The sequence below is a fragment of the Bufo bufo genome, chromosome 4 (genome assembly GCF_905171765.1).
Source record: "Bufo bufo chromosome 4, aBufBuf1.1, whole genome shotgun sequence".
Taxonomy (NCBI): domain Eukaryota; kingdom Metazoa; phylum Chordata; class Amphibia; order Anura; family Bufonidae; genus Bufo; species Bufo bufo.
The window spans coordinates 464,015,927-464,030,857 of record NC_053392.1 but is presented as its reverse complement, the minus strand read 5'-3'; the positions used below and the strand labels follow the sequence as shown (position 1 = coordinate 464,030,857).

At 49.1% G+C, this 14,931-nt stretch overlaps 1 protein-coding gene across 1 annotated transcript in view; it reads right to left on the bottom strand.

The window, feature by feature from the left end:
- BUB1 (BUB1 mitotic checkpoint serine/threonine kinase) overlaps positions 1-14,931 on the bottom strand; it is a 44,627-nt gene that overhangs the window by 12,281 nt on the left and 17,415 nt on the right. Inside the window, exons 15-23 of the mRNA XM_040427336.1 lie at positions 13,504-13,576; positions 12,650-12,830; positions 11,226-11,316; positions 10,833-11,107; positions 9,929-10,075; positions 8,464-8,576; positions 8,213-8,374; positions 1,538-1,695; positions 139-316 (exon numbers count right to left, since the gene is read on the bottom strand). Coding sequence (XP_040283270.1) covers positions 139-316; positions 1,538-1,695; positions 8,213-8,374; positions 8,464-8,576; positions 9,929-10,075; positions 10,833-11,107; positions 11,226-11,316; positions 12,650-12,830; positions 13,504-13,576 — 1,378 coding nt within the window. The remainder of the gene's footprint in view (positions 1-138; positions 317-1,537; positions 1,696-8,212; positions 8,375-8,463; positions 8,577-9,928; positions 10,076-10,832; positions 11,108-11,225; positions 11,317-12,649; positions 12,831-13,503; positions 13,577-14,931) is intronic.

Here is a 14,931-nt window from a genome sequence, read left to right as displayed (position 1 = left end):
TCATCAATTTGTCTTTCCTATATCAGTGTTCTTAAGTAAATATACTTTTGTTTTGTAACCCTACAAATACTACTGAATATACCATATTAACCAAGAAATTATATCTAGAACTTAATGAAAGGATTCACAGCAACATACTTGATAATTCCACGGCTTATTGGAGAGCATTTCAATGCACTGGAATCCTGAGGTCTCACACTTTCCGGTGAATACTGTTCCCTTGGGGAAGAGAGTCATATCTATACTCTGCCCCAGATCAATTAGTGCAAGTCCGTGGGATAAAAGGTCCAGATTACAAGATTTGTTATCCATAAACCTAAGGAAATGGAAATATACACAGACGTCAAAAACTGAAATCACACATGACTCCATTGAACAAGGATGTGCCATGTGACCCCCCGTCCCCCCCCACCCGCCCTCCCTGTTGGGGGGCCTATTAGAGGGTATATTTCAAACTTTCCAACTCATATAGCTTGTTTAGGAGTTTCCTAAAATATGTGAGATCTGCCACACTACAGTATAGAAAGTTACACATATGCTGCTCAATGTCAAAACAAGTGAATTACGATTTAATAATTACATTTAGGAACTGCAATATGAGTGACTTCCCATTTCAGATTAAAACTGGCCCAGCAATCAGCTGATTTGGCTTCAGAAACTCTTCAATCAGCTGCTATATCCAGTTAAAGGGGTATTCCGGCTGTGAGAAGTTATCACAGGATAGGGGATAACTATTAGATACGTCGGGGGTTCTACTGCTGGGACCCGCACTGATCACTAGAATGGGGATCCTGTACCCCCCCCCCCCCCCCCCTAAAATAAATGGAGCAGCCTGTTGGACATACACACTGCTGCTCCATTCGTCTCTATGGGAGTTCCCAAAGCAGTTGAATACAGAACTCGGCTGTCTCCAGAACTCCCATAAAGATGAATGGAGTGGCAGTGAGCATGTTACTGGCCCCTCGTTCATTTCTGCAGTCTGCCTGGGGTCTCTCTATCACTGGGGGTCTGAGTTGGAGGGACCCCCCATCAATCTAATAGTTATCACTTATTCTATGGATAGGGAATACCTTGTCAAAACTGGAATTCCCCTTTAAAACATGCCAATGAATGGGCATCCCTGTAATACATGGGTGAGCGAGAGCAAAAACTGGTCTTTGTTAGCAGTGAGGTTTAAATGGACAAGGGTTATCGTCATGAATGAGGGCCATTTGAGTAATAGTGCAGGGAGCACTAGGAAATCCAATTGCTTGATGCTGCTCTCCACGTGTCGACAGAAGAATGTACTCGTGTGAATATACTCCTATTCACAAACAGATTTGTTGCCTGGTCCATTTATTTGAATTGGGCTTTCAGAAATTCATGCGTTTGCTGCTGAAACAATGCCATTCACATGTACAGAACTGATTTTAAGTTGTACAGGGAGCCATTAGGTGCAATAAAGCCACCACAAGCCCCTGATGTTCAATTCCTCTACCATCAAAGACACACAAAGCAAAGGAAGCAAAGACATGGACACGACAGTCAAATCACTTACTTTTCTCCCAGTGCAAAGTTGTCAGGTTTAATGTCACCGTGGATGATACCGATGTTGTGGAGTTGTTCAACCATGTATAGGATGTTGATAGCAAAATACATGACTAGTGGCACTGGCATCACTTTCTCAGGCAACTTCTTGTACAAATTGATTGCATTCTGAAATGACATTAAATAAAAACATCAAGACTTGGGAAAAAAAAAAAAAAAGACTAAAATTAACTGAGCATGTACATGAGCAACAATTCTCCCTCTTTCTTTTTTAAGAGTTAAGAGTTGTCCAGCCGTTAATATTGATGGACTATCGTCAGGGAAGTTCATCAATATCTGATCAGCCGGGGTCTGGACACCCAGAAGCCCCAGCGATCAGTTTGAAGAGCAGGCGTTCTCCATGTGAGTGCTACTTTCTCTTCATTACACTGCACTTCGTCTTGGAATTGCAGTGTAATAAAAGTACCTGCTCTATTCAAGTGAATGGAGTAAGTACATTACGCCACCGCTCCAATGGAGACGAGATGTAGTGTAATGACCTGGAAGCAGCGCTTGCATGGAGCGCAGCCTCCTCGTCTAACAGCTGACCAGCGGGGATCCAGAGTGTCAAACCCCCGCCGATCAGATATTAATGACCTGTCCTGACGATAGGTCATCAATATTAACAGCTGGACAACCCCTTTAATAAAGTTTAGAGAAACGATATTATAGTTTAGGTCATATATATCTTAGCAATAGTACAATATAATGATATAAGGAGACTTTTGTATTACTTACCAGTAAAGTCTCTTTCTCGCTCTTCCTTGGGGGACACAGGAAACCATGGGTATAGCTCTGCTCCCTAGGAGGCGTGACACTAAGTGAAAGCTGTAAGCCCCTCCTCCATCAGCTATACCCTTCAGCCTGGAGAAGAGACTGCCAGTTGCGTGTCCAAGTAGTGAAAGATAACCACCAACCGGAAAAAGGAACCGTCAAGCCCCAACGGGGGCAACCAAGCCGGAACCACAACTGTAACCCAAATGAAGGGCGGGTGCTGTGTCCCCCAAGGAAGAGCGAGAAAGAGACTTTACTGGTAAGTAATACAAAAGTCTCCTTTTCTCGCCCATATTCCTTGGGGGACACAGGAAACCATGGGACGTTCCAGAGCAGTCCCAGAAGGGAGGGACCAGAACAAACTAGACCAACACCGGGGGCATCAATCAACTGCCGCCTGCAACACCAGACGGCCTAAAGCAGCGTCAGCCGACGCATGAGTATGCACCCTGTAGAACTTGGTGAAGGTGTGCAAGGAGGACCAAGTGGCCGCCTTGCAAATCTGCTCCGTAGAAGCCCGATTCCTCTGAGCCCAGGAAGCCCCGACCGCTCTAGTGGAGTGAGCGGTAACACCGAGGGGCGGAACCTTGCCCTTGGCGAGATAAGCCTCAGTAACAGCCATCTTGACAAAACGGGCGATAGCAACTTTGGATGCCGCCATCCCTCTGCGCGACCCCTCCGGAACCACAAAGAGCGAGTCAGTACGCCTGAAAGAGCTGGTTACCTCCAGGTAAACCTTGAGCGCCCTGACAACGTCCAGGCGATGAAGCTCCCTCTCCCGGGGGTGGGAAGGGGAAGGACACAAAGAGGGGAGAACGATGTCCTCGTTCAGATGAAAGACGGAGACCACCTTAGGAAGGAAGGAAGGGACCGGACGAAGGACCACCTTGTCTTGGTGGAACACTAGGAAAGGTTCCAGACAGGAGAGTGCAGCCAATTCGGACACCCTCCGAAGAGAGGTGACGGCCACAAGGAAAATAACCTTGCAGGACAGAAGTCGCAAGGAAACCGTCCGCAGAGGCTCGAAAGGAGAAGCCTGGAGCGCTGAGAGAACCAGGTTCAGGTCCCAGGGCGGTACCGGAGGGCGGTACGGGGGAACCGCGTGAGCCACGCCCTGAAGGAAGGTCTTGACAGGACCAAGGGGGGCCAGTGGGCGCTGAAACAAAATGGACAGCGCAGACACCTGACCCTTCAAAGAACTAAGACCCAGACCTTGGGCAAGTCCGCTCTGCAGGAAGGACAAAACGGTGGGGAGAGAAAAGCGGAGCGGAGGAATCCCCAGATCGGCACAGAACCCCAAATAGGTCCTCCAGGTCCTATAATAGATCCTAGAAGAGGACGGCTTACGGGCGCGGATCATGGTGCGGACGACGTCCGCAGAAAAACCCCTACGTGTCAGGACGGTGGTTTCAACAACCACGCCGTCAAACGTAGGGACCTTAAACGCGGGTGGAAGATCGGTCCCTGAGAGAGAAGATCTTCCCTGGCGGGCAGCGGCCAGGGCGCGTCTGCCAGGAGCAGCATGAGGTCGGCATACCAAGACCGGCGGGGCCAGTCCGGAGCGACCAGAATCACCGAGACGCCTTCCGCCGCGATCTTCCGAAGGACCTTGGGCAGGAGTGGGATGGGAGGGAATATGTATGGACGCGCGAAGCCTCGCCAAGGAAGAACGAGGGCGTCGGCTCCGCAAGCTCCCGGATCCCTGGCCCTGGACAGATAGGCGGGGACCTTGTGATTGAACTTGGAGGCCATGAGGTCCACGTCCGGTATGCCCCAACGAAGGCAAATGGCCTCGAATACCTCCGGGTGAAGAGACCACTCGCCGGGGTCGACAGTGGTGCGACTGAGGAAGTCCGCCGCCCAATTGTCCACCCCTGGAATAAAAATTGCCGATAGGGCCGGGACGTGGGCTTCCGCCCAACGGAGAATGCTGGAGACCTCCCTCATTGCAGCAGCGCTGCGAGTGCCCCCCTGGTGGTTTATGTACGCCACAGCCGTGGCGTTGTCCGATTGTACACGAACTGGATGACCCTTCAACAGATGAGTCCAGTGTCGTAGAGACAGAAGGGCCGCTCTCAGTTCCAGGACATTGATCGAGAGTCTGGACTCCAATGGAGACCAAATGCCCTGGACGGATCGGGGAGGAAACACACCTCCCCAGCCCAAGAGACTGGCATCGGTTGTAACCACCAACCAGTTGAGTGGCAGAAAAGACCTGCCCAGAAGAGGGGACTGTAACCACCAGCGGAGAGATGACCTCACCGGAGGCGATAGATGGAAGGGATGATCCAGAGACTGCGGCGATTTGTCCCAGGAGGAGAGGATCGCCCGTTGGAGAGGGCGGGAGTGAAACTGCGCAAATGGGATCGCCTCGAAGCAGGCAACCATCTGCCCCAAGACCCGCATGCAGAAGCGGAAGAACGGTCGACGGTGGAGAAGGAGACCCCGAACCGCCCCACGGAGGATCAGACGTTTTTCCGAGGGAAGACGTACTTCCGCCGCTCCCGTGTCTAAAGGCATTCCCAGGAAGACCAGTTGTCTGGAGGGGGGAAGGGAGGACTTGGGGAAGTTGATGACCCAACCGAACCTCGTCAGAGTCTCTAGAGTGAGATCCACGCTGGCAACCGCTTGAGAAAAGGACGGAGCCTTGATGAGGATATCGTCCAAGTACGGTAGCAGAAAAACACCCCTGGAACGGAGTAAGGCCAAAACCGGGGCCAGGACCTTGGTGAACACCCGGGGGGCTGTTGCCAGCCCAAAGGGAAGGGCGACAAACTGGAAGTGGAGGTCCCCCACGGCGAATCGGAGGAAGCGATGGTGACACCGGGCTACCGGAACATGGAGGTAGGCATCCTGTATATCGATGGAAGACAAGAAATCTCCCTGCTCCAGGGAAGCCACCGCGGAACGGAGGGACTCCATCCGAAACCGTCGAAGGAGGAGAAAACGGTTGAGCTTTTTGAGGTCCAAAATGGGCCGCACCGAACCTCCCTTCTTGGGAACTACAAAGAGGTTCGAGTAGAACCCTTGGAACCTTTCCTCTAGAGGAACGGGGGTAATCACCCCCCTGTCCAGTAAGGCTTGAACGGCCGCGGAGAACGCAGCCGCGCGTTTCGGGTCCCGTGGCGGGCGGGAGCGAAAGAACCGATCTGGAGGGAAGGATGCAAATTCGATTTTGTATCCGGAGGACACAATTTCGAGGGCCCAGGCGTCGGAGACGTGAGCCAACCAGACGTCCCTGAAAAGGAGGAGCCGGCCCCCCACCCGGGTGGGTGGGGGCGCGCCTTCAGGCAGAGGATTGCTTTGCTGCGGGTGTGCGGGCAGCCTGCGGCTTGCGCCAGGAGGGCTGCGCCCGAAAAAACGGCTTCCTATGCTTGTCCTGGGGAGGAGCCGAAGCGGCAGCTGTGGTGGGAGCCCCAGAGGCCCTGCGGGAGGACCGAAAACGAGACGCACCAGGGCGTCCGCGGGGGGCGCCCCTGGCTTGGGGTTGAGGAAGATGGGTGCTTTTACCACCCGTGGCCTCCGAAATAAGTTCGTCTAGGCGGACCCCGAAAAGGCGGGAACCCGCAAACGGTAGCCCCGCCAAGGAACGTTTGGAGGCAGCGTCCGCTTTCCAAACCTTCAGCCAGAGCTCCCTCCTGACGGAAACTGCCAGGGCGGAGGAGCGTGCAATAAGGGCTCCCGCATCAAGGGAGGCCTCACAAACAAAATTTCCGGCCCGAATAATAAGCTGGGCCAAGGAACGTAGGTCCTGGATGGGGACGTCCGAGTCCAACTCCTGTTCCAGCTGCGCACCCCAAGCAGAGATTGCTTTCCCTGCCCAAGCAGAGGCAAAAACCGGTCTGAGAGCAGAACCGGAGGCAGCAAAAATGCCCTTGGAAAGGGTCTCCATGCGACGGTCCTCCGCTGACTGAAGAGAGGACCCGTCAGGAACAGGGATGGCCGTGTTCTTTGACAGCCGGGCCACAGGGGGGTCCACCTTGGGTGGGGAAGACCATGTGGCCACGACATCGGCTGGAAAGGGATAGCAAATGTCCAGCTTCTTGGGGTTGACAAAACGGGCGTCCGGGCGAGCCCAAGCCTTAGACACCACAGAGGAGAAATCAGAGTGGATTGGAAAGACTTTTGAGACCTGCCTGGGTCTGATAAAGGAGACGCTAGCTGCGTCCGAGCTAGGGGGATCATCCTGCACCTTAAAGGTGTCACGAATATCCGAGATGAGTTGACCCATCGCTGAGGCTAGCTTGGACGGCAGGGCCGAGTCCATTTCCAAATCTGAAACCGCCAATTCACCTTCAGAGAGCGAATCCTTTGGAGAGGAGAGGCTCGTCTGGGTGCGCACGCGTGGCGGGGAGAGGGAGGCATCCGAGGAGGAGGCTCGCTCTACTCTAATACGCTTCTGAGAGTGCCTAGCTCGGGAGGGGTCACTAAGAGGGAGTGAACCCGCTGCAGCGGCAGAAGCAGTGGACCCGGAGGGCGCGACAATCAGTGAGGCGTCCTGCGGGGTAGGTGGCCTGTCTATTAGGCGGCCCACGACATGAGTGAGGCTTTCCACGGCCTGGGACAGGGATCTAGCCCAGTCAGGCGGGTCAGAGGCAGCAGGGAGCGACACAGCGGGCGACTGAGGCTGCGGTGGAGCCCGGCATGCAGTACAGTGCGGATCAGACTGCCCCCGGGGAAAGGGTTCCCTACAAGCCGTACAGGCATGGTACCAAGGCTTGGCGGCTGCAGAAGGGTCTGACATGGTGGAACAAGATGTTGCACTTGAAGTGGGAGACCCCAAGGAAAAGGAACGGGGATAACACCCAAGCGACAGTACTGTGGCACGGAGGGGGTTAAAAATCCTACCAGACCCGGATGATGCAAGCGGCAGCGGTAAGGGGAACAGACTGAGGAGGCTGTGGAGGAGAGGCAGCAGCACCGGCTTCGGATCGCACTGCAGAGAGGATTCCACGCAGCACTGTGCGATGAACCCGGAAGTAGCGGAGCGCATGTAGGAAGCTCCGCCCCCCCTCTGCCGCTCTGAAGCAGAGCCGCGCGCGCGGCAAAATGATTTTAACCCCCCAAGTGAAGAAGTGCCGGCCATGAAATGGCGCCGTTCACACCATGTAAGCGGCCCCCGCCGCGCCTGCTTCAACCTGCGAATTGGCAGACGGTTTGCTTGCCTGCAGCCGTCCCCTGTAAGGCAGCGTCTCTGTGCCCAGATAAAACTCCCCTCCAACATTGCCCGGTAAGGGGGGGGGGGCTCGGGAGGGGTGGTGGGAATGGCTGTAGCAGTGTGCATGTAGCAGTGGCCATGGCCATGGGGACGTAGCAGCGGTGGGAGGGAGGGAAAAGGGGAGGCTGGAGCAGCCACTCTCACCATCCGCTGTCTTCACCCTCAATCCGTCCAGCAGGGTCGCCCCTTCAGCTCCTGGCACCGCAGTGGCAGGAAACCGGGGGAGGGACTTGGCGTGCGGGCGACCCTGAGCTGGCGGGACGCAGGGGAGCGAGGCTGCCCTGGTCCACCTTGTCTTCTGTGGGGGAGGCGGCAGTGCGGAATTACCGGCACTGGCGCAACTCAACCCCGGGAGAAACAGAGGGGTCTAATGCGCCTCTGTTGTCCCTGTAGGTAGAAAAAAATCGAATTAAAAACAACAAATAACGCAAAAATAAAAATCATAGGAAAACAACCCTGCATAAGCAGGGGGTGTCTTGCCTCCTTGGACACTAAGCAAAAACTGGCAGTCTCTTCTCCAGGCTGAAGGGTATAGCTGATGGAGGAGGGGCTTACAGCTTTCACTTAGTGTCACGCCTCCTAGGGAGCAGAGCTATACCCATGGTTTCCTGTGTCCCCCAAGGAATATGGGCGAGAAAATCAGTTATATCTTACCAGTAATGACCCATGACTGTACAGATCTCCCTCTAGCACACTCCCATTCTGGAATATGTGTGCAGAATGGAAACGGATATAGAGATGCCTCAACTCGGGCTTCATTCGTTGTGTGATCTGGGTTCCAATGTAGAACTCCCAGGGCTTTGCCGGCTTCTGAACCTGTGTATAAGACAGGAGGTTTTTACCATGTACACAATGTCCATTCTCATTCACAACATAACAGCAAACATATGGATTCCTTCAATTACCTTCAGAATGACGTTCTGGTTGTACTGCGTGTGGATATCACATATGGATGCTTGATAGACGTGTGCAAAAGCGCCTTCTCCAATTAAATAGTCAATATTAAATATTTGTGGACCTGACAAATAAGAGTCAGATTTAAATCAGGTGATGCACAATCATGGCGGCCACAAAGTCTGCTGAATCTTTATAGGGTACAGCAGAATTCCACACAAGTAAAGAGTCCCTGAGCTTTCCAAAAAACCTTTATATATCATAGTGACATGTCAAAACTTTCGATCAGTGGGGTTTCTGATTGCTAGAATGAGGAGAGAGACATGCTCGCATATCATGCCCTCTCCTCACTGCAGGAGACGAAATCGAGAAGGACCTATACACTTTTATTGAGGCAGTTTCCTGCCACTGATATGGCGCTATGATATACGTTTTTTCTTTGACGGTCTGTGCACTAGAAAAATCGAATCTACACCAGTTTTGTGCTAGCGTACATATGTGCTGTAATTCACGCAAGTTTTTGGAGTAAAATATAGAAACCCCTCCCACTACGCCCTGCTGATATTTTAAAAAAAAAAGTCCCATGAGCACCAAAAACAGCCAAAGTAGTTGCAACATTTTTACTCAGAGCAATGCGAACACAAAAATGTTGCACAAATTTGGAACTACTTTTCTGCCCTTGATGAATTCCCCCCAATAAGCCACATACACTACGATTCTAGATTAACATGTAGGACCAGCAGAAGAGTAGGGATCTCCCAATGGTCTAGCATGCATAACATTTGTATGTTCACCTCAACACCCGACTCCTCAGATGAGTAAATAAAAAATAAAAAAAAACACATGCCTGTCCAGTTTCATTCCATTCCGGCATCCGGTTATTTTGGGTGCAAGTAATACAATTCGTGAACAGCCTTATGAGGAAGCTGATGACTTCACATACTGAAATCTGTTTACTAAAGCCATTAAACTGTAGATACATAGGTCTCTGGAATGTATCCAGCCGTAGCCCAACTGCACATCAACATCACACCTATCCAGTAACTCATAGATGGCCCGTGATGCATATATGAACAACTTTTATAATATTTATTATTATCATCATCATCATTATTATGTCAATAGTCACCTTTTAAACAGGCCTTTAAATATACGTTAGGAGTATAGGTAGTGGCTTAGCCATCATCCTAACTGATGTCTCAAGGCTTGTTTAAAAGGTTGAACACTGACATAGCAGGAATCTGCAACCTCCAGCACCCCAGCTGTGGTGAAACTACAACTCCCAGCATGTACCCTTGATTGGCTGTTCTCAGAACTCCCACAGAAGTGAAAGGAGCACGCTGGGACATAGCAGAAACATTGCTACAAAAAAAATGGATCAACACAGATGATCATAATGCATAACATAGGTCTAGATTATACACACGCATGTTGCAGATGGGCTCAGTAGGTTTGAAGTCTTGGCATTTCTCTTACCTAATTTTACGTTTGTTTTTAATTTAAAAGATGGGACACTTGTATGCCAATTGTGGTAACTGTTCATGGAGTCAAGAGGTGTTGGTAACTGAGACAATAAATGGGTGATCAGGTTATCATCCCAGGCGTTCTCAACAATGGCTTGCTCTGGAAAAGAAAAAAAAAAAAAAAAAGAAAAAAAATTATATCTATTCAAATGAACAGCTCTGTGCTTCGTAAGCTTGGAGCAGGCCGCAGTCCAGAGGCCTCTTCAAACAGCTGATCGGCGGGGGTGATGGGCATCTGACCCCCAGCAATCTGATCCTGGGGATAGGCCATCAATATTAAAATCCTGGATACCCATTCACTGTAATGGGATCCACTGTGTTTTCAGAAGGGATACCAGCTTTCTCCCTAAAAAACACTGTACCCGGCTATACCAATAAAACAATTCCAATAGTCTGTTCCTCTGCTGGAACAGAATACCGTAAATCCTCTACGCAGATGGGAATGTAGACTAATATTTTAATTTTACTTTTTTGGTAGGCAAGGTATTTCACAGTGTGTGAGAACATGATGTCTTAATAGTCTGGACATTTACACACATGGAGATACCTATTATGCTTAATTTTGTAAATTGAGTCTCCACACCTTTCAAGATCTCTGCATGGATGAGCCTCATCTTCTGTATAAATGCTTAATACCTCTTCTATATATTGCATTACTAGTGCTCATTTAACCAGTAAGCGATGACTATAATGACACAAATCATGCAAGCACTGAGGTTGTCATGATATGTAGGCCAGGAAAATCCTTGAGAGCTCTACATTGCAGTGTCTAAAGTATTATAACCAGATAGGGAAATCTTAACCAAGGTCAATTTACTGAAATTGTATGACCATATTCTATTACAGACCATCTATACCTTGTGTTTGAATGGATGGCTCAGGCTCAAGCTCTTCTTCATCAGCACGTACAATGAATGGTTTCGTCGTTATGCCCCAAGGGTCTTCCAGGTTTACTGTACTGCACTGTAAGGTATCTGAGAGCTTACATGCTGCCAGGCGCTTCTCTGTACACTCAACCATATCTGCCCCTACAGCGACCTGTGGATCACTCAGAGGGACCATAGTACAGGAGGAAGGTGATGGGATGCTGACTGCAATCTTAGACTGTTCAGGACTGAGTTCCTGAATTGGGCTACCAAGAAAAAAAAAAAACAAACAAAAAAAAAAACACATTAGATACAACATATTTCACATGAATATTTGCATACAATTTACACACACACACACACACACATTTCAATATCTTATACCTTAGTTTCCTTATTTTGGATGCCTGTACATTTTTATCCTCAGAATAATCAAAAACCATGTGACAGCCATCATCCATGATCACTGCATTTTCTAAAGGATGAAATATATAAATTTTAGTAGGAATCACAAACTCCTGGCAATTGCAAAAATATATCTAAAAAAAAAGTATTCTAAAATTATAAAAAAATATTCAATGAAAGTAGTAACGCACTTTTAGTTTGTGCAAACAGACCACCATAATTGCTTTAAAGTGGTTTTCCAACTTTATACTGATGACCTATCCTCAGGATAAGTCATCAGTATCTGATCGGCAGGGGGTCTCGCTAGAGGCGATAAGCAGTTTGAGGAGACCATAGGACTCCAGCGAGTGCTACTCCCTCCTCACAGCACCATACATTATATAGTGGCTGTGCTTGGTACCGCAGCTCGGCTCCATTCAGTTAAATGGGACTGAGTGGGGCCTAGGCCATGTGACTGATGAAAGTGACATCACTGACATAGGGTAAACTGCATGAAGGCCGTGGTCTCCTCAAACAGCTCATCCAGAAGATGGGTCATCAGTATAAAAAAGTTGGAAACCCCTTTTAAGAGGTGTGCATTAGGCTGAGTTCTTTCATTTGAAGATTAAAAGGGGTGTCCAATTCCAGTGGTCTCAGTTGACATATTAAAAGGAGTTGTCCCCTTTTGCTGTATTAGGGACCTATCCTCATGATAAGTCATCAATATCAGATAAGCAGAGTCCCAACTCCTGGAACCCCCGCCGATCAGCTGTTTGAAGAGAACTCAGTGTTCATACAAGTGCTGACTTTTCTTCACTGTTTATCCGCTTGCAGTGGTGAGATGTAGATACAACCCTACCGTCCCATTCACTTCAGTGGGACAACTCCCTTCCTATTCACTTGAATAAGAAGAAGCTGTTCCATTGAAGTGAATAGGACGGCGGAGCTGTAATCACAACTGCTTACTGCTGCAATGTCAATGGCAAGCAGGTAAACAATGAAGAGAAGGCAGCACTCGTACGAACACTGCGTTCCCTTCAAACAGTTCATCGGCAGGGATGCCAGCAGTTAGGTCAACAATATCAGATCAGTGGGGGCCCATGTTGAGGATAGGTCATTAACATAGGAAAAGCGGAGGGCCCCTTTAACAGCAACGGTGTTTCATGACATGCCCAGCAAGTTAATGGCCACAGAGATGATTTATGTAGAGATCAACAGGAAATCAAGGGAGCACTGGCCCTGGAGTCTTTGCTCCTCTCTGCATCCTTTCTAATCTAGGTCCCTGGACAGCTGCTCTCATCAGCAAAGCTTTAATTGGTGAATGCATAGGTAAATGCTAGTATGCAGAAAGGTACACATGTATGTGCAGGAAATTAATAAATAAGGTAGTGGTGTAACAAATGGAACAGTCATGTCAATTCTACCTTTGTCTTCCAGGATCTGCCTTGTTTGCTCAGGCAGCTTGCTACAGGCAGGTGTCGATGCAAGTTGAGCTGCAAGTGCAAAGTCTCCTGTGCTGTTTGGGCTAGGGGCCAATGTTTTGTTGCAACGTGTAGCCCACACGGTGCAATCGTCTACCAGCGATTCCGTGGTCCTAACCTCCTCCTGTCAAGAAGAAAAATAAATACATTTTTAAAGAACTTTCGTCTAAGAAGTTTATGTTCTTATATGAGACTTAGATTACACATTTATATATAACAGAACAAAGGCACAGAAAAATATGGTTGGAAAACGCTATGCAGGTCAACACAATGACTCTAGAGCTCGTGGCAGTTTACAACTTCTGTCTGCCTAAGGCCCCTCAGAACCTACTGACTGCTGTTCTTGCCACTCTTCAAGATCCTAAGTAATGTTTATAGAGGTCTAAGAAGCTTACATTCTGGGTTGGTAGAATTCTCCCATTACAAGAAGGATTTAGTAGTTGTCCTTCCATTTCAAAAAGCCCGATGGGGGTACTAAAATAGTCCTTCAGTTATAGGTTCACTTTTCTGATAGATCTTCATTTTTCTATTCTGATACAGCACCACCAATGCCTAATGGTTCCCATTAACTATTGGGCTCTGTCAGGTTTTATGTTACCACTGTACAAAACACCACAGCATGCAGAAGTTTATTTTTTTCCCAGCGTTTTTGGGGTATTCTGCCCCTGAGGCTCCTATTGGAACCTCTGCCACAGATGTAAACCCAGCCTTAAGAGGATATGGGTTGCCCAACAGACAGCATCTGTCTATAACAAGCAACAATGCATTAGAATGGTAACAAAAGAAGAGCACATTACATTCTTTAGAGCAGGCTTCAGTACAGGACGCTCTCCAAAAGTTCTCACTTCCACGGGTTTCACTTGTGTAGCACTGGAAAATAAATGGAAAGGGTAATGAGCTTAGACAACTCACAATTTTTTTTATTTTGATACCACAGCGCTTTGATGCTGGTATCTCCCTGTCGCGCCAATAGCAGGCCGCGACTGGAATGAACTGCCCTATCATCACCCGCAACGCTAGGGAGGCTAGTCTCTGTCACAGCCTGCTACTGGCTGCCCCCTCACTAGGGATCGACCGATTATCGGTTTGGCCGATATTATCGGATTTTGAACGTTATCGGTATCGGCATCTATTTTGCCGATATACCGATAACATATTGGGAACACAGAACGCGCTGCTCTCAGCGCTCTCTGTGTTCCCTCAGCAGCACAGGGGAGAAGGAAGCAGTGTCTCCCTCCCCCTGTGCTGCTGCTGCCGCCAATGAGAGGAGAGAACATAAGAGGAGGGGAGGGGCTGTGGCCACCAATGAAGATAAGCCTTTCATTCATTCATATACAGGAGGCGGGAGCTGGCTGCAGAATCACATAGCCGGCTCCCGACCTCTATGAGCGGTAGCTGTGATCTGCGGTAGTTAACTCCTCAGGTGCAGCGGATCGCAGCTACCGCTCATAGGAGGTCGGGAGCCGGCTATGTGATTCTGCAGCCAGCTCCCGCCTCCTGTATATGAATTATTGAGAGACTTCATTGGTGGCGCAGTGCGCCCCCCCCCCCACCCAGTATTACTCATTGGTGGCAGTGGCCACAGGATCCCCTCTCCCCTGCTCCTCCGATCGGAGCCCCAGCTGTGTAATCCTGGGGTTCCGATCGGTTACCATGGCAGCCAGGACGCTACTGAAGCCCTGGCTGCCATGGTAAGCTCCATGCTGCTGTGTGCACTATGCACAGAGCAGCAGGGACAGTGTGAGCTCCTATTCACCCTGATAGATATCAGGGGGAATAGGACAAGGGTTTTAGTCCCTAAGGGGGTTAAAAATTAGTAAAAAAATAAATAAAAAAAATAAAAAATATTAAGTATAAATGAAAGATTTAAAAAAATAAAATAAATACACATTAACAATAAACAAAAAAAATACACATTAAACAATAAACATTAATTTTCTGCAGATTTGTGTAGGAAATTTTTTTTTTTTTCTCAAAAATGAAAATTCCCAGAATATCGGTATAAATTATCGGCTTGAAAGTTCACAAATTATCGGTATCTGCCCTAAAAAAATCAATATCGGTCGATCCCTATCCCTCACCCCCACAATTGCCGGATGTTTTCATCTACGCCGCGGCCGTGCCGGCATCAGGAGTGCCGCGGATGCCAGGGAGTGAGATAAGTAGAATCTGTGTTAGGGGCCCAGGCGGGTGGCATTATAGTTCTTGGATAACCCTTTTTATAT